The sequence below is a fragment of the Sceloporus occidentalis genome, unplaced genomic scaffold (assembly GCF_023333645.1).
Source record: "Sceloporus occidentalis isolate IW3139 unplaced genomic scaffold, rSceOcc1.0.p SCAF_38, whole genome shotgun sequence".
Lineage (NCBI taxonomy): Eukaryota > Metazoa > Chordata > Lepidosauria > Squamata > Phrynosomatidae > Sceloporus > Sceloporus occidentalis.
This window is the reverse complement of record NW_028317018.1, coordinates 5,192,128-5,218,004: the sequence shown is the minus strand read 5'-3', so window position 1 is coordinate 5,218,004 and position 25,877 is coordinate 5,192,128. Positions and strand designations below refer to the sequence as shown.

The following is a 25,877-nucleotide window of genomic DNA, read 5'->3' as shown; positions in this document are numbered from 1 at the left end:
GTTGTCGTACTGCAGCAGGGTAGTAAATGCGTGAGTTTAAATCGCTGGAATACGACCTTTGAGTAGCGGAAGTACATTATATTGTCTGCTTCTGGCGGAAGTGTTATGAATGACATGTTTGTGTCATGTGATACCTGAAGCCTAGACGTCTTCGCTTGTGTTTTGTACGGAAGATTGGTGGATACAGTGACAGCATCGGCAACCGACATGGATTTTTACACCGCTAACTGGTATCCTTTAGGGAATGTTTATTACAGGTGAGTCCATCACCCGCTTGCAATGAAAACTTTAGATTTATATATCTTGTCGCCCTCTCATGTTTAATTAGCTACGATAATTGCTATCATTATGACTGTGACAGCTGCTTTGTTGTCATTAATCTGCAGTATTTAGAATATTTAAGCACCAAACGGGTGATCACTGGTCACGTTAAATTACACAATAATCAGGAGTCATGCATGACTAGTAATCAAATAGACTTGCCTGCTTTCATAACTGATGGCTAAAATTTTATATCGCACCTGTAGGGTATTTGGTTCCTCTGTTGCCACTTTCTTGTGTGGCTTTAATAGATTTTGGGCTGTAGAAAATCTGTGATATGTGGGATGTCACAGAATGGTTACAGATTTATACTCTGTATTTATTTCCTTTTGTAAGGAACTCTCCAGCCTTTTGTAAGGAACTCTCCAGCCATTGTATGCATATTATAGCTTAGAGGTTGTGTCCCCCTTGCCAATGCATTTGTCTCGTTGCTGGCCCCCGCTATTTTCTGCGCAGGAGATCTCTTTGGATATAATTCGCTTTCTGCCATCAGTTACAGAGCTGGCTCAATGAATGCTTTGGTTGAAAGTCTGTTGGGGTGCTACTTCAAGTGCTCCTATTTATTCAGTAGGAGTGCTCTCCTGCCCCTGATTGGCAATTATTATTTTAGCATTAAACAGTGCTTATAAAAGTACTTGCAAAGTTGTTTAGGGGGTGTCCCTTTATGTCTGCATGCATAAACATATCTGCAAATCCATAAGTGTCTGAGAATTAATGATCATATATATTAAATGCCATATGGGAAATATGTCAGTTGATATCTTATAAAATATGCCTCAAATAATGCAGCTCCCATCATCACAGCATTTCAGACTACAGAAGGGAGCCATGTACACTAATTCACGTCCAGCGTCAAAAACCTTGCTTTTTAATGTCTTCCCACAAGTTCTATGCCAAGCATGTTTGATAAATAGTATAAAACATTAGGTAATGTTAAAACTGTATGCTTTAACATTTAAAAATACAAATTTTAACTTACAGGAAATTTGATTTTTACCGAATGGAATGGAACTTTAAAGAAGATCTTAAAGATTGCCTGGTGGCTGTTGGGCCATATGGAGGATCAATAGGTGTGTAATTTAATTTGTTTTTCTTTTTATAGTAATGTTAGTAAAACTTTAATAAAGGCCAGACATAATACTTCTTTTTTTTTTTTTGTTTAAAGAAACATCCCAGCCCAATATAGAATTTATATTGCAGTCACTTTTCCATTTTACTACCTTTTTTTAGGAGTTAGAAAATCAGACTTCGGTCTTCTCCTTTCCTGCCCCTTCAACTGAAGCAGGCAGCATACTTAAGTACACTTTTAGCACATGCACTGAAATGAACGGCAGTTCAGCATACATGTATGCATTACATGTATGCAGGTGGAACAAGTGCAATTCATTGCTGCACAACGTGTTTCAACTAGAATTACCAATGATTTCACATAGGCTCTCTTCTTGTTTCGGAAGATGCAAGTCTTGTCTTCTGACTTTCTAAAGATAATGGATGCACTTATTTTGTATGCATTTGAGTCTGCAAAGTAGGCTCCACTATGCAATAAAAATGGGGACTCCAGTGTCCCTTTTTCAATAAATTAACGGTTATGTACAAGACAATGCAAAACATGGAGAACTAGTCTGTGACAACAGGGCTAGGTAACAAATCCCAATTTAGTTGTTGTTAAAGTACAGCTGCATTGAGGCTCTTCTAACCTTTTGACTTGCTAAATATAATTTGGGTTGTAGCTCTACAACATCTTGTGCCAGAAACAAAAATCTCCAGTAAATCAGGCAATATTCCTTTTGGTCCTAAATGCTGTATACGGATCCATCTGCTGTGTATCCATTCAGTATGTACACGTTCCAGCAACATCTTATTTCAGACTAGCTAACACTCCAAGGCTGAAGTTGCAAGTGAGTTCACCGCCTTTACCTCGCCATGCTTTAGAAAAAGCAGCCCCTAGTGTGCTTTCCGGGAAAGTAAACATCACTTTTTTAACAATGCATCATGGGCTCATCTTCCAGGTAAGACTCCCGCTCGAGTTGAACAAATTTATACATAAACAAATAGTTTTCAGTAGGTTCCAGTTTAAACTCAACAACTGAATTGTACATTATGAATGTCAACACCACTGAGCTTCTCCTGAACAAAATGTGTGTTAAGGACTTCTAACCATATTTGCTAATGTTTTTGGTGCTATTAAGCACAATTATTACTCCTTACTAAATGCATCACATCCTTGATTCCTTAGCAAAACTAAAATACCCTAATACCGTATTTGCTCAATTATAAGACGACCTCCCAAAATCTGAATATTAATTTAGGAAAAAAAGAAAAAGCTTGAATATAAGAGGACCCTATAGGAAAAAAAAAACAGTAAATGTTAATTCATGTAAACTATGTGAACAATTGTTTGTTAATAAAAGCTATGATTGAGAAAAATATTTTGTTTTTATTTCCTTTTTTTTTACAACCTGCCCCCACAGTTATGCACACCTGCCCCCACGCTTGCCACTCTCCCCCAGAAATGCCTTATACCCCCTATATGCCACTGTGCCCCATGATACGCCTTTTAACCCTCTATATGCCACTATGCCCCATGATATGCCTTTTGACCCCATATGTGCCCCTCTGCCTCCAGAATTGCCTTATACCCCTATATGCCACTTTGGCATTTAGGGGGTTAAAAGGCATATTATGGGGCAGAGTGGCATATAGGGAGGTAGGAGGCAGAGTGGCATTAAGGGGGTTAAAAGGCATTTCACAGAGCACTCTGCCTCCAGAAATGCCTTATGCCCCCCCCCCATTTAACACTTCCTCCCCCTCCCTCCTCCAAACTTACCAGTGCTTCTGAGTCCCCGGTAAGTTGGGGGGGGGGGGAGAATAACACAGGAGGATCCAGGTCCCCTGCATCAGTCCGGGCAGCGTGTATAAGACGACCCCGATTATAAGACGAGGGGTATTTTTCAGAGCATTGGCTCTGGAAAAAACCTCGTCTTATAATCGAGCAAATACGGTACAAGGTTTTCTTTCTGTTTAACAAATACTCTTTAGAAAGCAGCAGTTTTTTGTAAGTCCGATTATCTTTTTCATCTCTAGTGCTCCACTAGATACATTTCTCTTTGCTTTGTTACCTTTTTTACAGCATTAATGAAGAACTATTTGACAAAGGAGAAGTCTAGCGTCTCACGACCCATTTTGGAGGTTTATTCTGCTTCTGGCATGCTTTTATCTTCTATTCCAGTAAGTGTTAATAATATCAAAACAATGTGGTATTTTTAGTACCCAGAATGTGTATCCATACTCAATTGTTAAATTGAATAATAAGGAATGCAGAAAGAGAATTGTGGAGAGAGTTAAGCTCCATTGAGAGCCTTCGAAATTACACATAATGCATAACACTGTGCCACCTGGTTCTGTGGACTAGAACAGCTTAGGTAGTACTTACAATGTATTAAATACAGTATATATATACAATGTAAAATATACAGTATTCGCCTGTATATAAAATCCACAGTGAACTATACCCAAGAAAGCCACAATAATGTATATTAAATCAGCTGAAAATGTGTTTATAAATTACATTGAGTAAATAAAATATGCTGTTCTAAATGGCCTCTTCAAATCAATAGATATAAATGGGTACCATACTCACACCATTCCCTCTAAAACAAATGTTCCTCTTTGGCCTTTTGAAACATTGGAAGGCTGTTTGTGTAATCCTCCTTCGCACTTCTTGAAGTACAGGGAACCCACTGAGAAGTGAAAAAGGTCAGATGGAGAAGACTTGTGGTTACTTGTTGAGATATAGGGATACAAATCAAAATACCCTTGGTTTGAATGGCAAAAGTGTGTTAACAATAAATGGGTCTTGCTCAAATTACTATTTAATCACTATTATAAGGCTGTTCTGAAGTATGTAAGCATTTTGATTTGTACAGACTTGCAACAATGTGAAAGAATTGAGACTGCTACTTTTGCTATGATAGTGCCCCTTACTATAGAAATGTAACAGAGAATGTGTGTTCAAGTGCTTCTGTGTTAAAATAATTGCATCTAGGGATGTCATGTTCAGCTCTCTGTGTTTTGGATTACTTTTTTTAAACAGTATGTGTAATTTTAGTGTGTAAAATGTAATAATTTGCAAGAGCATATAAACATGTTTTTTTTCTATTAAGTGGAAAAGTGGACAAGTGGTTCATTTAGGATGGACAGTCACTGAGGACCTTATCTGCATCCAGGAAGATGGAACTGTGTTAATATATGACATCTTTTGTATATTTAAACGTCATTTCAGCATGGGGAGTGTAAGTACAGATGTATTCAAACACTAATTTTCATTTGTTGTAGATAAATTAGGAGTAATATTAAACGTTTAACATTTGTATTATCTGACTGATTTACGATATATTAATAAACTAAAATCCACTGTGCCTTAAGTGGTGCTTGTGGGGTACATGCTATCAGCAGGTAAGCCTTTCCCTTTCCATTACCTGACAGAAGCCTGTCTAGCACATGGGTAAATAGTCCCTCTGTGATCAGCTTGCAGAAATATTTCAATGCTTTTATCTGCCCCATTAACAGATGTAGTGTACATTATTGTATACCAAGCTGTTTGTAGGATCTTAGAACTTGTAATTATTGGAACTTGTGTAAATAACTATAACAACTGTTTATCCCAGGAATTAAAGCAGAACCAGGTTCTGGAAGCAAAGATTTTTCACTCTGAATATAGAACTGGTGTTGCCGTATTAACTGGTGCATTAAAATTTACACTTGCATCAAACCTTGATGACTTCAAACTACGCAGAATGCCAGAAATCCCAGGTATTATGTCAACATGAAGTGGAATATCCTTATGCTATAGTGTTATGTTTCATTTTTTTTATTCATTTGCTTCTTTCCATTTCAGGTCCCAAAATTCCACCTTCGTGTTGGACTGTTCTTTTTCAGGATAGAACAGCTCTAGTTTTAGTTGCTGTTGGCAAAGACTTGTACCTCCTAGACACTACATCTTGCTCTCCATTGGTGAGTAAAAAAAACAAAACCAAAAAACAAGATTAATCAGGTCTAACACTACTATTTGTTTCAACAGGTAGAATTAATACAAATGCCAGATATGGCAAATATAAGGGTACTGGTATAAACTTTATGATAACGGAGAGTTTATTTCAAACTATTAAATCAAACACCTTTACCGTGTGCCCCTTTTCTCAATATTCAAACCTTGTGAACAGTGGTATATGCAGGTTATGATTAATTGTATGGTTTTAGATGAGATTAGCAGTGGCCTAATGTGAACACAGAAAGGTAACTATCTGGAAGTTTACAATTTTGTGTTTCAGCTCTGTACATGATAAATGAATAAATATGCACAAGTCAATGAAACATAAAAAATAAATAAACCTAGGTAATTGTGTTTGATAAAAATTGGCAATGTGTTTTTGTAATTCCACCTTGGGGAATCCCATCCCATGGGAGCAGACCTCCTAACGTCCTGTCCTCACCAAGTTCTGTCACACCGAGACACAGAAGTCTACTTCCATGAGATAAAATGTAAAACTCTATAGCAAAACATAAACTAAACTGACTGCCAAGCAAAAGTACAATCTACAGATAATTTTAAATAGAAAAATTTTTTGTTTACTTTTTAACAATTTGACATAATCTTAATCATTTTCTTCCAGACCCTTCCTGGAATGAGCCCCATGGCGGGAGCCTATCTGCAGATGTCAGTGTCTTTTCATTATAAATACATTTCACTCTTCACAGACACTGGGTATATGTGGATGGGTAAATCTTCACTAAAGGTATGTCTATATGCAGAGAACTATTATTAGTAAAGAGACTAAAGCATCCTAGATGTACAATACCCATATTGAAATGTTCAGATCCATATGTAATGGTTTTGAGACTTGATTGTTCTGCTTTTTTAGAGAAAGCAACTGAGTGGAAGGGAGCGCAGAAGAAAAAAAAACCTTTCACATTTGACAGGAAAACTAAATTCTGATAGGCTAATTGATATTTCATAATATCATAGATATAATTTACATAAATGTCACTAAATTTAAAATCCAAAGATGAGAGTTCCATACCTAGTAAAGTACTCTGAGTACTTCCATATATATTATTGTTTTTTGTTTTTTTTTAATATGTTTAGACAGAGGCTGCGGCTCTGAAGCTACAGGCACGCTCCTCCTCTGTGGACCATTTATTTATTTTAAAGAAGGTTAACATATACATTTTCTTAGTTTACTTGCGTTCCGGTTAGTGCAGTCAACCCGGCCTGTAGTGTGGGCAATCTGTATAGTTTCCATTTGATATCTGTATTAATTAATACAATAAACAAATGTATTTTTTTATCTTTTTTAGGAGAAACTAGGTGATTTTACTTCAGATATTCGGATAGTTCCAAAACAAATGGCCTGGTAAACATGCATGTCTCTTATTTATTTATTTATTATATTATTTATTTATTTATTTATATTTTTTTGTGTGTAGAGTGTAATAATTCAAGGCTATGTCAGTCAAATCACTATAGTAAATGGTCCATAACTGTATCTTATGACTGTAAGAACTGTAAGGTTCCTTCAGTTCTGATAAGATGCCAGTCTTATTACTCATTACCAGTTCACTCAGTAACAATAGAATACCATTATCTACATTGTGTGATATTTAACTTTTACTTTTGGTGATTCCATTTAACAAAACATTTGATTTTGATTCTTAAAAAAATCTTATTTATTATTATTTATTGCTTTATATAGCGCCATAAAATTCTGTAGCGCTGTACCACTATATGGTATAGAGTATAAATAATTAGTTTGTTTAACATCAGTTGCCTGTATTTGACGACATTCTCTTTGTGGCAATAAAAGGAACCCAGGTGAACACTGTATGTACCAAAAGTGTGTTTATTGCTTTGTGGTGTGTTGCATGATTCTTTTGACACCCAAACCTTGAATCTCTTAAAATGTAAATTATGCTTGTTACTTCTATTGTAGATTTAAAACATTCTAGATTGTGTAATAAATGTTATACACAACATTATCCAATATGTAAGTAATCAAGTTACATAGTGATCTAATTTAATGATATCTACCTCAATAAGGATTTATTAATTAGTATGTTGTATGTGTTAGGTGCACACGGCCACGCAGTAAGCAGATTGCAGTTGCTATAATGTGGGACAGACTACTACTTGTGGCTGGGAACGCAAAAGAAGGCATTCAATATCCTTTATGTAAATGTGAGTAATTTCATTAATTGCCAAGGAGTGAAAAAACTATATAAAGGAAGGGATACATACCGTATTTGCTCGATTATAAGACAACCCACCCAAAATTTGAATATTAATTTTAGGAAAAAAACGAAAAATCCTGAATATAAGACTACCTTTTTTTTTTATTTAATAAAAACCTATGATTGAGAAAAATGCATTTTTTTGTTTTTATTTCCTTTTATTTGCCAACCTGCCCCCACAGAAATGCCTTATACCCCCTTATATGCCACTCTGCCTCCCTGATATGCTTCTCGACCCCCCTATATGCCACTCTTACCCTCCCCTGACATACCAGTGCTTCCCTAGACTTGTGCTTCACATTCCTCGGTGTCTAGTGGGGCAGCCGGTGGAAGTCTGCTGCTGCCGGCGCTTCTGCCGGGGCTTCTATAAATGAGCACCGGAAGGTCATGTGATGCTGGCATTCCGTCATAGAAGCCCCAGCGGAAGTGCCGCCAGCAGCGGAGGTTGTCTGCGCTCATTGCGCAGACATTAACTGGCTGCCAGAGAGGAGGATCTGGGTCCCTTGCAGCGCTGCAGGGGATCTGGATCTTAGTCTTGTAGTCAGACCTCTATTTGAGGTCTGATTAGAAGATGACCTTGAATATAAGACATTGGTTATTTTTAACAGCATTTACTCTGGAAAACAAAACCTTGTCTTTTATAATCGAGCAAATATGGTATAAAAAAACCTGTAAACCTGCCCTCCCCAACTCTTGAGAAAACACTTAAGCAAACCTTACTTATTTTAAAAGTAGGCCCTAAACAATTATTATCAGAAGCATTACATAGTAGTACAATTTACTGAATCAAACCTCTTTTAATGTAAGTAGATTGTTTTCTGAAGAGAAAAAAAGTTTAGTCTTTCTTATTTCGTTAAGAGATCAGCAAAGCTGATTATCAATCCTTGGGCCCTTAAAATTCATAGGAAGAAAAGAAAAAACACTGCTTGTTGGTTTACTCCCCAAGTGCTTCCTGACAGTTTATCGGTCTTTAGTAAGGCTATTGAACATGCTCACTTACCTATTCCTGTTTGTGACACAGGGCACATGTTAAAATATTCCTTTTTGGCTCACGGCAAGCCTGAGTCCTATAGCGCTCTTCATGCTGCTGGCATGGGATGCTGGTACCCAGACCAGGGTATCAAGGCAAGAAAAAGAGGGAATTAGAAGCTCTGTAGCTACTCTTTTCTACACAAGACAACATTTTTGAGCATGATTCTAGACAAAGAAGCTTTATCCGTTTTAAGGGCAAAAATCGGTGCTTTCATGAGATATAGTAAGTAAGTGTCCCTAGCTAAGATAAGTGAGACAAAGTATTACATGATCAAAGGGACAGTTTAATGTCCCTGATACACACATTAAAGACGCATGTGTGTTAAAAGTACTCTGTGTACTATAATATACACTCTTCAAAACAAACAAAAAAGTAGCCGCAGCCATGTTACTGCAACTGTCCTCCTTTGTGTAGTCCATCATTTCTTGCTGCTGATTGGCTGTTTTAAGCATCCAGTCAGTGGCAGGAAAGTGCTCCCATTGAACCTTCTCACGGATGCACTCATGGGCAGTGGCGTCGGCAGGGGGGGGCCAGAGGGGGCCATGGCCCCCCCTACATCATGCTGTGCCCCCCGGTGTGCCCCCCCAATTGAAACGCCGGCTTTTGTTTTTTTAATAGACCCGGAGGAGAGAGTGAGAGGCGCCGAGCGGTTGCTGAGGAATAAGTTCTCAGCAACCGTTCGGCGCCTCTCACTCTTCTCCGCGACCGCGAGGCCTCTTCCTGGTTCACAGTGCCGGCATTTCAAGCCGAGCGCCGGTATATGTCGTCATATCCGGCGCCCAGCAGTGAAGCCGGCAGAACCAGGGATACAGAGACCTCGCGATCTCACCGCTGGACAAGCCCAAGGTAAGTGAACTTCAAAGGGGGGGTTAGAAAGTTAGGAGGGGGTTAGAGAGTCAGAAGAGGTAGATAAGAAGTGAGAAGGGGTAGATAAGGATAGATTGGGAGGGAGAGGGGGTAGATAGGATAGATTGGGAGGGAGAGGGGGTAGATTGGGAGGGAGATGGGGGTGGATGGGATACATTGGGAGGGAGAGGGGATAGTTAGGATTGATTGGGAGGGAGAGGGGGTAGATAGGATAGATTGGGAGGGAGAGGGGGGTACATAGGATAGATTGGGAGGGAGAGGGGGGTACATAGGATAGATTGGGAGGCAGATGTGGTAGATAGAGAGGCAGTTGTGGTAGATAGGGAGGGAGAGGGGGTAGATAGGATAGATTGGGAGGGAGAGGGGGTAGATAGGATAGATTGGGAGGGAGAGGTCTTTATGGGACAAAAACGGTGTACGTTCAGCTGTTTGGGGACAAAGTTGACATAATGTGTAACTTAGGTGCTGGTCAGGTTCTATGTGGGCAGTGTGGACACCAGGGTTGGCTTTGGGGTGTGTGACCAGTGATCTATGCCTGTAATTTAGGGGGTTTTATCTATACCTTTAATGCAGAGTTTATATGTAATTTCCAATTGATTTATATCTGCAAAGCTGGGTTTTGTGTCATTCTGTTCATCTGTATCGGCTATATTTCCATACATTATTAATGTTTACCTGCAAATATAGGATTTGCAGGTCTTATTCAGCTGATCAATACCTGGAGTGCTGTTTCCATGTGTTGATTATTTGATCTAAACCTTCAGTGCTGAGTGTTCATGTGATTTCCAGTTGATCTATACCTGCAATGCTGGGTTTGTGTGTTCTGTTGGTTTATACCTGCAATGCTATGTTTCCATACATTATTTATGTATACCTGCAAATACAAGTTTTTTTTTAATCTCATTCAGTTGCATGTGCTGTTTCCATGTGTTGTTTATTTGATCTATACCTGAACTACAGGGTGTAAGTAAAAGAGCGCTATGGTTTAGTGAATGAGGGGACAAAGGGACTCTGGGGATGATTACAGGGGAGAGGACCTCTCAATGTCACGGTGCAGTCAGAAGGAGGGAACACTGCACTGACTCTCACTGTCTTCCCCTGATCTGCAGTCAGTGTGGCAAATATATTGGCTGCAGGGGCTAATATTAATATATATCGGAAGCTGGGACTAATGTTTATATATATCGGCAACAGGGGCTAATATTAATATATATTGGCTGCAGGGCCTATTATCAATAAATATTGGCTGCAGGGGCTAATATTTATATATATTGGCTGCAGGGACTAATACTATATATCGGCAGTAGGGGCTAATATTAATATATGTTGGCAGCAGGGTATAATTTCTATGTATATCGGCAGCAGGGTATAATATAAGTATGTATCCGCAGCAGGGGCTAATATTAATATATATCCGCAGCAGGGGTTAATATTAATATATATCGGAAGCAGGATGTAATATTTCTATATATCTGCAGCAGGGTCTAATATTTATATATATTGTCAGCAGGGGATAATATTAAATAATGAAAAATAACTGTCACTTTAGCTGTTATTTTGAAATCATATTTTAATCACGGTCTTTACTTCAAAGAGATAAGTACATATTATGTAGTTAAAAATGCACGTCTAACGTGTGTGTGTATATGAAACCTGGAGACGCCACTGCTCATGGGTCTGAATAGAACCCCCCCCCACACCAAGCATTTGCCAAATCAGTGCCATGATAATTAAAGGAAACACATAGATTTCATATGCATTTAAGTGCATATAATGGCTGAAGTGTCCCTTTTAATGGATATAGTTAAAGAAGTGTTAAATTCAACAATGTAGGTGGAACAGCATCTTTATCTTTGCCAAAGAGAGAGAAACATATGGGGTAAACTACTTCAAAACACTCGTGTATGAGCCGTTTATATTAGTTTTTTTTTCATTTTTCAAACTTCTCTAATCACTGAAAGTCCTTGACATTTATGCAAATTCCATTTGGATGAGGACTCTTTTATGGTGTCAGAACTTGATGGAGTCAGAATATTCTCTCAATCCACACATGAATTTCTACACGAAATTCCAAGTAAGTATTATATATTTTTAATGTGCGTTGTCAGATTTATTTGGTTTGTACTTTGCGCAATGAAAGCTTCCGTATGTATTCTATTTATGTCTCCTACGTGATACTAGTTACCAATGGCTTTGTAGTACTGAGTAGAGAAAAACATTAGCAGTGGGAAGGGAATCCTGTTTATTTGAAAAAGATGTGCTGTATCCAAAACATATTTTAAAATTTCAACGTGGTTCTAGGTTAATGAATTGTATATAACATGGTACCAATGTGTTATGCAATAAAATACATCTAAACAGATACCTGCTTGTTCTCTGTCTGCATTTCTATAGAGGCAACTGAAGAGATTTTTAAGATTGCGTCTATGGCCCCTGGAGCCTTGCTGCTGGTGGCACAGAAAGAATATGAGGTAAGTGTGAGAAATACCGTATTTGCTCAATTATAAGACGACCCCCATAAATTTGAATATTGGTTTGGGAAAAAAGTTTTACTAGTAAATATTCACATGTGAACTATTTTTTTCATATTTAATAAAAACTATGAGAAAATGCATTTCTTGTTTTTATTTCCCTTTTATTTGCCAACCTACCCCCAAGTTATGCACATCTGACCCCAGTTATGCACACCTTATGTCCGGCACTTCCGCCAGGGATTCTATGATGGGGTGCCGCAAGGTCATGTCACGCCAGCACTCTGTCATAGAAGCCTTGGCGGAAGCACTGCAGGGGATCTTAGTCTTATAGTCAGACCTCAAAAATAATGGGGGTTACTTTAGAGGATTTGCTTATATGCATGCAAATGTGGTAACAACAAAACACACTTTGTTGTGTAGCTTTTCTCCAAAATGTCATGATCTGTGTTAAATGTACTTGTAGACATATACTGGTATAACGTGTCTAAAATAAACCTGGTGGCTTTGGGCTCATTGTCATTGCTATTAGATTTCTCAATCTTTAGAAAAGTATTTTAGGTTAATCACAAATTAATTTTAAACTCACAATATTGACTTAAATAATATTTAAGGTGAAGCATACATGCTTTCTGTCTCCATTCAGAAGGTTTGTACAAGGGTTGTTGTCTTGAATCCTATTGTACCTTTTGCTCTTTCCAAAACAGATTAGTAATATATTTTTTCTCTTTACAATTAAAACATATTTGTTAATCTCTAATATGTATGTACTGTACATTTATAGATTATAAACTGCTACACTTTTTTGTATTGATTCATATGCATACAAACTATACTATTAACAATTGGTTTCCAGCTTCTAAGCAAAGTAACTTGTGTAAGAGGCCTTCAGTAAAACATCAATCAATGTACATAAAGGTAACTTCTCCATCTGCTTATAGCATCACAGGTCCTGGCTACTATGCTTTGTACCACAGACAACATCCAAATTTAACTGGCCATCTTTTGCAGTGGAGCCCTAAAAGAATGTGATAACTGGGTTTTCTGTCGGCTTATTATTTCCTGTGCAGAAAGAAAGCCAGAAAGCTGATGACTATCTCCGTGAGATAAAGGATCAGAACCTACTTTCCATTGCAGTGGAGAAATGCATAGAGGCAGCAGGTTATGAGCATGCACCAGAAATGCAGAAATCATTGCTAAGGGTAAGTTCCATTGCTGAGCATCTGGATAACCTGGACTGAGCCGGCTCCAGCCCTTCAGGCTTAAACTGGCCCAGTCCTGGTTTAAGTGAAATATATATATTTTTTTTTTTATTTGCAGACAAATTCCTAGTGTGTGTGAGAGAGCATGGATGGGTGGGTGGATGTGTGTGTGAGAGAGCATGGATGGGACTTGCAATGCGTTTGGGGCAAAGTTGGCGCTCACAGCTATTTAGGGCAATGGTGACACTGTGGGACATGTTGGGAGGGTGGCCCAGGAAAAATTGCGCACCAGGACCCTGTTGTTTCCAGTTGCGCCCGTGTTCCTTTGTGTTTTGTTCATTGTAATTCAAATGCACTGATACAGGCCATATGAAATAATAAATAGCAGTAAGCCACTGCCTCTGGCATTCAGTGGCCCCAGAATGATGTGCAGTGAGTTGGGAGAAGATGATTAGTGATACTTGTCCTACTTGTAATAGTTGTGCTGGTAAATCTTCTCTCCTTTATTACACTTTTTTTTATAAAGCGTGTGTGGGAAAAGGGTACTACTCTCCTATAACTTTCTACTCACTATATCTGGTTGACAAAAAAACCTTCCTGTTCGATGTATCATTATACTGCCGTATTAATTAATGTAAATAATGTCAGGAAAATATGTCTACCAATGTATGTATCTTTCTCAGAAGGTTTCGCTGATTAGGAGAAAACGTTTCTAGTCCCTGCAATTGTAGGTGCAAACAGGGGCGTAACTAGAAACCTCATGGCCCCGGTGCGAGAATCTGTTAAGGCCCAACCCCAACCCCAACCCATCTATCCCTTTCTCAACTATCTACCCACTCCCTCCCTACCCCCCTTTGTAGGTGACTTACCGTCAACTCTTGTGTTGGGAACGTGAGGCGTTTGTCTCGGGTGCCGGCGCTTCACTGCTGAAGCGTGAAGCGCCGGCACCCGAGACAAACGCCTCACACTCCCAACACTGCACTCTGGGCAGCGCTGAGGCAGGCGGCGGGGAGCAGAGGAGTCCTGGATTTCTGTCAGTCAGGGGGGCCCAAGAGGTGCCAAGCGGTCGTTTTCAGCAACCGCTCGGCACCCCTTGGGCCCCCCTGACTGGCAGAACTCCAGGGCCCGGTCGCAGTCGCGACCGCTGCGACCCCGTTAGTTCCGCCACTGGGTGCAAACCAAATGTATCTTTATTTCTTCTCGCTGTGTTGAAACAGTGGGACTTTCTAGCCCTATTAATGTTAAAAAACATATTCTTTGATATACTTTGTTCTTTGTGATTTTGTAACGCGTGTATGGTTAGTCTTTGAAACCACGTTGATATCTGCTAGTTGCGTAAGAGCCTCTATTAATTTTATAATTCATGTTAACAATGTTGGTGGATGGAAAATTGTCATTTTTGTGTTTTTATTGCAGGCTGCTTCTTTTGGAAAATGTTTTCTTGACAAATATTCTCCTTCAGACTTTGTAAAGATGTGTCATGATCTTCGTGTCCTGAACGCTATTCATGATTACCAAATTGGAATCCCATTAAGTATCACCCAGTATCCTTTTAAATAATGTTCATGCATCAGCCTAATTGTTTGCCCATAAATTTGTCACTTTTTACTATGTATTTAGCTTTTTTTTTTTTTTTTTATTCTCTTTCAAGTTGATGATAGTTTATCAACTTTCCATAAAGTAAAAAAAACAGATTAAAAGATAACACAGATGACTGGTTATGTTGTTTAGCGCTGGCTACCTTGTAAATTGGTTTGTCACATACAACTTTCCTCACTGTAGTAATTCTAATATGGAAATGGAAAGTAACTTGTAGTATCTGCAACCTGTATAATGTATAAATCCCATTTTATGAACATATACTGTATTTTCCGACATATAAGACGACTTTTTAACCCGTGAAAATCTTCTCAAAAGTCGGGGGTCGTCTTACACGCCGGGTACTGAAACTTACCGAGCCGGAGAATCACGATTCCCCACGAAGCCACGTATCTCTAGGGGAGGGGTGAGCGGAGAAGCCGCCTCCCCTGGGCCGGTCTTCAGGGTCGCGCCGAGGTAGGTGCAAGATCGTGATCTCCCCAACTAGCCCTGATCAGCGGGCGCCCGATGAGCAGGGCTGGTTGGGGAGATCATGACCTCCCTCTAACTAGCCCAACATTAGGGAGCTCGAGGTCTGGCACTTCAGACCTCGGCTTCCGTGCTCCCTAATCGCTACGCGTCGGCTATTGATGCCTGTATAATGTTTGAATATAAAATAAGTACATATTTTGGCCTCATGGCCATCCTGAATGTCTGTGACTAGTATATTTGAGTACTATTTTATGCCTTAATCTAGAATTTTGCATATTTTTGGTTGTTAAGGACACACTGGCATCACTGCATATTTTTGGATATATATTGTGTTTATAGCGAGGCGTTCCTTTCCATATAAGAAATATGAATTAATAGAAGTTTGAGGGGCTTCATACAAATGTACAATAATGTGAGGGGCTTTAACATGACTTATACAGGATGAGGTATGGTAAATCTTTCCCAAAATTCAGTTGTGTCCTTGACTGTAATCAAGATACAAACAACTCACCATTAAAGTTCTTTTGGATAGGTAAAGTTTATTTTAGTTTATTCTTTACCTTTGCCGGAGTAGTCTTCTATTGTTCGTCATCTGCTGTCCTTCTCTACTAGACCTTCCTTCAGCTCCACATACCCTCCTGACTAAAACTTCTAGAGCTCTTAAGGAAACTGGACCCCTGTCCTACCTCTTTGCCTAAAACTAGGTACCTTACCAGGTATCTGCCGTATGGCGTATCTTTTAGCTGCATGGCCTATCCTTTAGTACTGCAGTGGTGCGTGCTGAGACTAACATTGATCATAGCTGCTTGGCACCATCAACACAAAACTGATCTTAATCCTCAGTCTTCTATATTTTTGGTGTAAGTGATACGTCACTTACGCCATCTTATTTGGAAAAGATTGGATTTAGGTTCTAAGGTGTATCCAGTCTCAACAGTATATTTCCTGAATTAAATCTTTAAGTCCAGTATGTCTATACCTTTCAGGCCTAATACCTTTTGCTACCAATGCTATTAGCCTAGTACCCTGAATGTAAATCTTTCCCAGAACAAGTACAAACAATGGTATATTAAAATATTCAGGGGCAATTGGTCTGGAGGACCCTGGGTGTTGCATTTTTTTTTATCTAAAGGGGATGTGAGATGAAGAAGCTGAGAACTCATTTCCTAATCTATAAAAGTACATTCTTTTTTTAATGAAATAGTTGGTAATGTCCCTCTTATTTTCACATATCCTGTGGGAATATAGGATTTTGGTTCTGTCAGTCTGATATAAAAGCCTCATTCTTTTTGTGACTTTTTTTTTTTTTTTTTTTTTTTTTTTTCCGTAGGTTAGTTTTAAGAAGGCTTTATCCTCTTGCTGTTAAAATCTGCGAGTACCTAAAGCTGTCAGACATTCAAGGTGTGAGCCGGATTTTAGCTCATTGGGCTTGTTACAAGGTAAAAAAAAGTTGTTTACCCTTTTTTTTACAATAGTTGTCTTTTTTCCGTATAACTAACATAAATAAGTTTATTTACAGGTTCAACAGAAAGAAAAATCAGATGAAGAAGTAGCTCAGGCCATTAACCAAAAACTTGGTGACACTCCTGGAATTTCCTATTCAGAAATAGCTGCTAAAGCCTGTGATTGTGGGAGAACAGAGTTGGCAATAAAAGTAAGTGTGTTTGTTTCTGGGGTGTATACGTGTATCCTCAGGGCCGGTATTTGGGTACTGTAGTCTGTTTAATTGGACCTTGTGCCTTTAGAAGGGCGTGTGGGGGGAGGACTGCGGTCTGTGGTGGTGCTTTCTTCAACACACCTTACGTGTTTCATGCTTCTGGGATCTGGGCCTACTGTGGCACTTTTAATAATAATAAAGTGAGATAACTCACCTTGTAGGAATATAAAATACAATTAGAAAAGGGTTAGATAAGAGTCATTATGTTGCATCTGACCGGGTAAATACGAAGCCCTCACGTCAGTTCTTGGTGTGTAAGTTTGATGTGATTATGGTGTCCACGTGCTCTATTTTTTTTTTTTATGATCAAATTAAGTGACGTTCAAGTAAGTTGATTAGTGATACAATATTGGCCTATCATTTTGCTTAATATTTTCCCACTCCATAATTTACAATTTCAGCTCTTAGAATATGAGCCAAAGTCAGAGGACCAAGTGCCTTTGCTGCTAAAGATGAAGAGAAGCAATCTTGCCCTCAGCAAAGCTATTGACAGTGGAGATACTGATCTTGGTAAGGGTCTTTTTATTTTATTTTTTCCGTTCAGGCCTATTCGCTTAAATATGGTACAGCACGTACATTTCGGTGAGGTAAAGCAAGGGTAGAACTGTACTACTTGTACAGTATGCCACTCCTCACAGTTGGCCCTTTACATTGAGATGTGATGGCTAGACTTATGCTACTGTAGGCTTAAAACTTTATCAATAACCCTGTGTGTGCTTAGACAAACAATGGTGTATTTATATTCAGCCTAACCCAGGCCAGCACTACCAGCTGCTACCATCCTTACTGTTCAACTATTTTTTGGACAGAAACTATAGATTCTGTCAACTTGGCACTGCCCTTGGGACTGTTAATGGGCCATCTGGGAAAATCCATGATCTCCCTTTTAACCAGTCCACTGAGCAGTGATGCTACATGAACCCTTGATCACCCAGTAGAGTGAATGGCTCCCAGTTATGCAGCAGACAGGTAGTGGCCACCCTTGACACCCCAGGTCTAGGCTAGACTATGCCACTGTATACATGACATAGACTAGTCTACAAATATAATGACCGTCAGACAATAGGATAGTAAATGCAATGCTGTGACTACAGCTAGCAAAAAGTATCTGTTTAACTGCAGTTTATAATAATGGATCTAATGCCATCTGTATTGTACACCATTACGAACTATATTCTCAGACAATTATAGAAATCCAGCTACAGATTTTCTTTTCTTTCCAGTGTATACTGTGGTTTCCTATATGAAACATGAATATAATCGGGGAGACTTCTTCATGACGTTACAGAGTCATCCTGTAGCATTGAGCCTGTATCGCCAGGTAAAATTATATCAACAAAGCATATTTTAACCTGTAATGGTCAAATATTGTTAGTATTGAAAATAATTACAATTCATGTCCCCTCCACACCTGTCCAGTGCTATAGGGTGTTAAAATTTGTCATAAAAAGAGAAAACCCCAACCAAACCGTGGCTTTCCAGCAGTCACATGGTTATCTAACTGGCATAGATCCTATAATTGTATAGAAGTTTATTTAGACAGCTCTGTGCATATAGTTCTAGAGGCGAGTAAAGTGGCAGCCGGTGTTTTGTGCCATGTCCATTTAAAGGGGGGTATATTTCACTTTCCCCCCCGTATTATGTTTTTTTTAAAATTACATAGTATTTGACACTTTTTTAAATGCATGATGTTAAAAAATGCTGAAATTACAAATCTGCTTTGGTTGGTGCATTAAAATATCTGTGCCAAAGAAATAAAAATAAAATTATTTCTTTGTATCTGTGTATGAAAATAAGTGTATTCTTTATCAGTATTGCAAACATCAAGAACCTGAGACTCTGAAAGATCTGTACAACCAAGATGACAATCACCAGGAACTTGGGAACTTTCATGTTCGCTCCAGTTATTCTACAGAAAAGGTAATATGAGTATACAATTTTGCTGCAGAAAAGTTGAATTAATGTACTTACAATAAGTTTTTAATTGAAAGATCCCATAAAACGTTTATTCAGCCCAAATCCCCAATTTCTATAAGACACTGCATAATCACCTGGTTATGGATGGTTAAAGTGGTAGTGCAATTAGTGTTATGTATTTTTGTACTTCTGTAAACTAAAAAATAAAGTGATAGTAACTGTAACAGTCTCAAACCATGAGGATAGGGTGAGCATAGACATTTCCATCTTGTTTATGCATACCAATATGGTGTTTAAAAAAGACTTGCTTTAAAGCATTTTCTTTTCAAGTCACCGCCCCCACACAGGCATTGTTTTAATTGTAAGATTATATATATAATATAATGTATAGTTTTACATATAATTTCTATGTATTTTTGAAAATTAAAAATGTCCCATTTTTATTATTAGAGTGTTGAAGGCAGAGTTGCTGAGCTTCAGAATGCTGTAGATGAATACAGCAAATCCAAAAACGAGCTGGCTGCTAAGGTGAGTGTTTTTATTATTTGTGCTATTTTTTTTTTATTCTCTCTTACAGTGTGCTGGGCGTATCTTTTTCCATTATACTCTGTCCTACTCAGAGAACTGAAAAGTTTCTTCATTTCTTGAAATTTGGTTGTGTTTTATAGGCTACAGAGGATCAGATTAAATTACTAAGAGCACAGCGCGTATTGCAAGACAAATTGGATAAACCTTATCTAGATTACTCCTTACATGATACGGTTTACAACCTACTACTTGATGGAATGCATAAGAGGGCAGAGCAGCTTTATAAAGAGTTTAAAATTCCAGAGAAAAGGTAATGGGGCAATTTATTGTGTTTTTAAAATGAAAAGTACTATGGCAACAGTGTTTTCTCACTATAAAATAGTCTAGTTTGGGCTTAATAAATAAATAAATATATATATATATATATATATATATATACACCCCATGTATGATCTGTTAAAGATTATAGAAGGTAGATAGATACTAGTACTGAAATAAAAGAAACACCAAACACTTTCTTTTTTAGGTACTGGTGGCTAAAGATTTCGGCTTTGGCAGAAAAAGAAGACTGGGAGGAGTTGGAAAAAATTTCTAAAAGTAAAAAATCTGCAATTGGCTACTTGGTAATTATTTTTTAGATGGTTTTATTTTTGGTTTCCTAAATGTACATTATAAATACTACCCCTTATAAGACTCTAGGCTTGAAAAAATAATTATACCTAAAACTAGAGTGTAGTGTTATTCCAGTGTAACCTAAAAAATACAGTAAATATTACATGTACTGTGATATTTCTGTGAATACTCTAAAGTAGTAGTTCTAATTTCCTTGCCATTCCAGGTGGCACATGAGAAGAGAAGGCTCCGCCTACCAGGTAGGGCAGGAAACACTATAAAAAAAGGAGACCTCCCCCTTCCTCCCCAGTGTTGTTTCCTGCCCTACTCAGGTAGCGGTTAGGCTGAAGCTTACCTTCTCTTTCTTTTTTGTTTTCTCGGAGCCCCGGGGGGGCGTCCTCTCTCCGATACCCGGTAGTGGTCCCGGTGGATCCAGGGTTATGCGGCAGCCTCGGAGGCTGTAACTCCGCGGTCATCGCGGCAACACGAGGCTCAGCCCTCGTTAAACGCTGCCCACTGGGATGTGCGTCCCCGGGCTCCGGTTCTCTCCGTCCCGGGGATTCCTCAGCGTGAGGCATGGCAGGAGAGTGCTCCGGATAACAGGCGCTATGAGCAGGATTCCATAGCCGGCTGTGCCGGTTTCACGGTAGCCGTTTTCATAATCTCCTCTCCGTATCACTTCCGGCACTGCGTCCGGGGTCACGAGAGGTCAATTGACGGGGAATTTCCGGATATGATGTTTCCGGGCCTGGGCGCCTAAATGCCTCTATAAAAACGCCAGAATGGGTAAGATCTTTCCTTGCTCTTCGTTCCTGTGCTATATTATTGGATTTTCTACTCCTCTATTGTGCCTGCCTGTGCCTGAGGTTTGTATATTGCTGTTTCAAGTAGGTGTTTCCCTCTTGGTTTGAAGGGAGATTTCGATTTCCTATTCCATTTCTGTCTGTGGTTACATCTTTGTGTTTTTTCTCCTCAGTCATGTCAGACAAAAATCCAGACATCGCTCCTGAGGCCTCCCCACATAGGAAGTCTGTGGGAAAAACGAAACACAAAGCCTGCTCATCCTGTAAAAAGACCCTACACGACCCTACGGCCAAAATGTGCAGCTCCTGCTCTCGGCCTAAAGAAGTTTCCACAACAGAATTTACCTCCTGGTTGAAGGGGGAACTTCATTCTACCTTTGACTGTTTTCGAGCCATGGCAAGCTCCACTCAGGCGCCGGTGCCTCAGCATCAACCTTACCAGCAGGGTCCACCAAATGTTCTTCCAGATACCCTGGAAGATTATTCGGCTCCTTTTTCTGAATACGACTACCAGTCGAATGACCCCCAGTCTTCGGATGAGGACGGGGAAATTAAAGAGGAAACCTTTTTCTTCCCAATCGAAGAAACAGGGAAGCTCATCTCTGCAGTCAGATCTACTTTGAATCTACAGGATGACATACCAGTCTCAAAACCAGATCCTTTTCAGGGTCACTCTAGGAAACCGCAGACTTTTCCAGTTCACGATTCACTTTCTGCCATGATCACGGAGCAGTGGAGATATCCTGACCGGAGATTCTTCACGTCTTCCAGAATCAAAAAACTGTTTCCTTTCGATAGTAAGAATTCTGATGCCTGGGAAGTCCCGAAAGTGGACACCGCAGTAGCCAAGGCTACGAAAAAAACAGCCATTCCGTTGGAGGACGCGTCCCATTTCAAAGACCCCATGGACCGGCGGGCTGAGAATGCCGCCAAAAGGGCTTTTGAAGCAGCAGCGGCGAACTTTCGTCCAGCTATTGCGATGGCGTCAACTTCTAGAGCCATTAAAATCTGGCTCCAACAGGCGGTGGAAGACCTTGCAGCTATTCCAGGGACTGAGCAGGTCGCAAGAAACCTGTCCGACACCTGCTTAGCAATTGACTTCATCTCCGATGCCTCCTTTGAATCTGTCCGTGCATCTGCTAAAGCTACGGCGCTTTCAGCGGTTTCTAGACGAGCTCTCTGGCTTAAGTCGTGGTCTGCAGATAATGCCTCAAAACACAAGCTGTGCAGCATTCCGTTCCAGGGGAACCACCTCTTCGGCAGCAACCTACAGTTGGTAAACGCCTGTATAAGATACAACAGGTTCCGGATGGAATCCCTGAAGTCCGCCACAGAGATTATTTCATCGGGGGACTTCATGGTCACTATAGACCTGCGGGATGCCTATCTACATGTCCTCGTCAGGGAGGACCACCAAAGATTCCTCCGTCTGGCCGTTCCATTGCCTCAAGGTGTTCGGCATCTTCAGTTTCGGGCTCTTCCCTTTGGAATTGCTTCGGCACCACGGATCTTCACGAAGCTCATGTCAGTGGTCGTGGCCTTCCTGAGGCAAAAAGGCATAAAGGTGGTCCCATATCTCGACGATTGGCTCCTGATAGCGGCCTCGGCATCATTGCTCCAATCCCATCTAGAGTTTTCCCTCAGGACCCTCCACAACCTAGGATGGCTAGTAAACTTACTAAAGTCACAGTTACTTCCAAACAGACGTCGGACCTTTCTGGGAATGATCCTCGATTCACAACTACAGAAGACTTTTCTCCCGCGGGACAAGATCCTAAGATTAAGGGAATTCACGCACACGGTCCTACAGGACAAGTCAGTGTCCCTCAGATCCATCATGTCATTGCTCGGTCTAATGACCTCCTCTATCTCGGCGGTTCCCTGGGCACTGGCTCACGCAAGACCTCTCCAACAGTTCTTACTGGATCACTGGGATCGCTCCAGGACGTCCCTACACAAGAAGGTCCGGCTTTCTCCCTTCGTTCGGGAGTCTCTCCGTTGGTGGCTGTCAGCCAAGAATCTTTCACAGGGACTCTCTTGGCAGACAAAAGATTGGGTGGTAATCTCCACCGACGCCAGTTTGACAGGCTGGGGTGCTGTCATGGGAAGCTATATTACCCAGGGAACCTGGTCTCCTCAAGAATCACGCCTGCACGTCAATCTTCTAGAACTGCTAGCGGTCTGGAGGGCTCTAAGGTTCTGGTCTCCAATCCTGCGGCACAAGTCCATCAGGATCCTTTCGGACAATGTTACCGTGGTGGCCTACCTTTCCAAGCAAGGTGGCACCAGAAGCAGATGCCTGCAGACCCTGATTGCTCAGATCTGCCGATGGGCGGAGTTCAGTCACTGCACTCTCTCCGCGGTTCATATCAAGGGTTCACTGAATCAGGAGGCGGATTACCTCAGCAGGAACTCGGTATCTCCGGGAGAATGGTCCTTAAACAAAAGGGTCTTCGCCTTCATCACGAGCAAATGGGGTACTCCTCAGATAGACCTGATGGCCACGCATCTGAACACACAGGTAAAGGAGTTTTTTTCTCTTTCACCAGTCGGCCGTCCCCGAGCCCTGGAAGCACTCTCGCAGACCTGGGATTTCGATCTCGCATAGGTTTTTCCTCCGCTTCCCCTTATCTCCAGAGTGCTCCGGAAAATTCGGGAAAACCCTCAAAAAGTCATCCTGGTGGTTCCTTTCTGGCCTCGAAGAATCTGGTTCTCGGACCTTACCAACTTGTCCATAGACAAGCCCATGCTTCTTCCTCAGGTGAAGGATATTCTCGTTCAAGGTCCTGTTCTCCACCCAGATCCCTCCCGGTTCAACCTCTCAGCATGGCTTCTGAAAGGGAGATCCTGACCTCTAAAGGATTAGCTTCATCAGTGGTGAACACTATTCTCTCCAGCCGCAAAAATACTACGGCTGCTAAGTACCAGAAGGTTTGGGAAACGTTCATCACCTGGTGCAATGTGCACGAAGTATCCTCTCCATCCATCCGTGAGGTGCTGCATTTTTTTCAAGACGGCTTTGATAAAGGATTACAACCTGCTACTATCAAGGTCCAGATTTCGGCACTGAGCAACTTCTTGGACTCCAATCTGGCTTCCCATCCCTGGATCTCCAGATTTTCTAAGGGGATGTGTAGACTTCGCCCTAGGCTCCGTCCGTCGGTTCCTCCTTGGGACCTTAACCTCGTGTTGCACCAACTCACCACGTCTCCTTTTGAGCCTCTAGAGGATACCTCTCTAAAGCTGCTCACCTACAAGGTTGTCCTCCTAGTAGCCCTCACCTCCGCTAGGAGGGTGAGCGAGCTCCAGGCTCTCTCCAGAGTGGAACCTTTTCTCAGGATCCTGCCGGACTGCATTATCCTTCGTTTGCCACCAGAGTTTCTCCCTAAAGTCGTCTCTCCTTTCCACTCGGATCAGGAGATCGTCCTGCCTACTTTCTGTCCGGATCCCAAGAATCCCAAAGAGCTGGAACTCCACTCGCTAGACCTGCGGAGGTGTATCCTGTCTTATCTCTCACGTACGTCTGCCTGGAAGAAATCCAATTCGCTCTTTCTGTCCTTTGCGGGGACCCGCAAGGGCAGATCAGTATCCAGGGCTTCCGTGGGCCGGTGGCTTAAGGACGCAATCTCTTTATGTTACATCTCCGCGGGAAGAGTACCTCCCTCCGGCCTGAAGGCACACTCGACCAGCCCAGGAAGTCGAGACGGATCTGAACTCTCCGGGGTGACTCCATCTCTCATTTGCAAGGCAGCAACCTGGAGGTCGATTCATACGTTCGTAAGGCACTACAGGCTGAATCTTCATCTCTCAGACGAGTCTCAATTTGGTCGTCGTGTCCTGCAGACTGGAATCCTTCCCTCCCCATCTTGCTAATTCTTCTCATGTGCCACCTGGAATGGCAAGGAAAGAAAGAATTCTTACCTGGGAATTCCTTTTCCTTGTCCATTTCCAAGGTGGCACACTTTTTCTCCCACCCATTTAATTTACTTTTGTTTGGCTATTATTTGTCTGAGTCTTTCTTTTTAACCACACTGGGGAGGAAGGGGGAGGTCTCCTTTTTTTATAGTGTTTCCTGCCCTACCTGGTAGGCGGAGCCTTCTCTTCTCATGTGCCACCTTGGAAATGGACAAGGAAAAGGAATTCCCAGGTAAGAACACATAATGATGCATAGAAAATATGCTTACCATATAGTATACACGTCTAATTTAGGGTTACAGTGGATTGTATTGAAATACAGTCTGCAATGATGAGCCACATTTGGAATATTGGAGAAGCGGTTAGAATTGCTGGGGCAGGGTTTTCCTTGGGGAGGTTTTAAAGGATCTGTTTTTTTCTAGGTATTGATGAGGAATGGTACGGGAAACTTCATTTTGGAGTTTCTCAGATTATGGTGAAATAAATGTAGCAAAAGTAATTGGCAAAAATGTAAGAAAATATTAATGAACCGAATCATTATCCATTATTATATTTAGCATCCTAATATGGAATGTGTCTTACATTTTTTGCAGCCATTTGTTGAGATCTGCATGAAACATCAAAATAAATTTGAAGCAAAAAAGTACATTGCACGTGTGAGCCCTGAGCAGAGGGTGAAAGCTTTGCTTTTAATTGGGTAAGAGGCAATCAATCGTACATCATTAATAAAAGCATGTTTATAAACTATACGCCCAGTTAACCTGCCCTTGGCACCACCAGGAGAAGCTTGCTATGATAGGATCATGGTACTGAAAAATAGTCAACTCAACAGCAAATGTGCGCTAAATATTTTAAGGTGATGCCCTTAACCAATGATGTGACTGGATTATTTGTGTTGCGTTTTGTCAGTCTAATTGGATTATAATTATTTTATCTATGATATAATTCTGCCAATGCAGTCTTTACTAATAATAGTTATATATTGTATTCAGAGAGCTGGACCAAGCTGCAGAAGCTGCAATTGAGCATAAAAATGAGAATGAAATGAATATGGTGCTATCCAAATGCACAGCAACTGATACGTCGACAACAGAGAAGCTATACCGAGCTAAAGCAGTGATTTTGAAGAAATAA

The 25,877-nt window shown here is 40.6% G+C and overlaps 1 protein-coding gene across 4 annotated transcripts; it reads left to right on the top strand.

Annotated features, from left to right (window-relative positions):
- The first annotated feature begins 207 nt into the window (after positions 1 to 207).
- LOC149290656 (vacuolar protein sorting-associated protein 16 homolog) lies at positions 208 to 25,877 on the top strand. 4 transcript variants are annotated; one of them, XM_089488512.1, is made up of 25 exons: positions 208 to 257; positions 1,303 to 1,391; positions 3,452 to 3,549; positions 4,485 to 4,613; positions 4,989 to 5,133; positions 5,219 to 5,334; positions 5,994 to 6,116; positions 6,679 to 6,734; positions 7,449 to 7,549; positions 8,030 to 8,034; positions 11,504 to 11,582; positions 11,903 to 11,979; positions 13,050 to 13,181; positions 14,598 to 14,725; positions 15,748 to 15,783; positions 16,582 to 16,690; positions 16,771 to 16,905; positions 17,370 to 17,478; positions 18,192 to 18,289; positions 18,781 to 18,888; positions 19,336 to 19,413; positions 19,554 to 19,723; positions 19,940 to 20,036; positions 25,337 to 25,440; positions 25,736 to 25,877. In XM_089488512.1, the coding sequence occupies exons 1-25, from the start codon at positions 208 to 210 to the stop codon at positions 25,875 to 25,877; spliced, it is 2,514 nt and encodes an 837-aa protein (XP_089344638.1). The 4 variants fall into 4 exon arrangements, with proteins under 4 accessions (XP_089344638.1, XP_089344639.1, XP_089344640.1 ...); XM_089488513.1 differs by lacking the exon at positions 8,030 to 8,034 and having other exon boundaries at positions 7,449 to 7,537; positions 11,487 to 11,582; XM_089488514.1 differs by lacking the exon at positions 8,030 to 8,034 and having other exon boundaries at positions 7,449 to 7,541; positions 11,491 to 11,582.

Bases quoted from the DNA above. Each gene is read 5' to 3' on its own strand.
- LOC149290656 (XM_089488513.1), top strand. From the start codon at position 208: ATGGATTTTTACACCGCTAACTGGTATCCTTTAGGGAATGTTTATTAC. The intron at 13,182-14,597 runs GTAAGTTCCATT...TTTTTATTGCAG, and splicing joins TGCAGAAATCATTGCTAAGG to GCTGCTTCTTTTGGAAAATG. The intron at 19,724-19,939 runs GTAATGGGGCAA...TTTCTTTTTTAG, and splicing joins TTTAAAATTCCAGAGAAAAG to GTACTGGTGGCTAAAGATTT.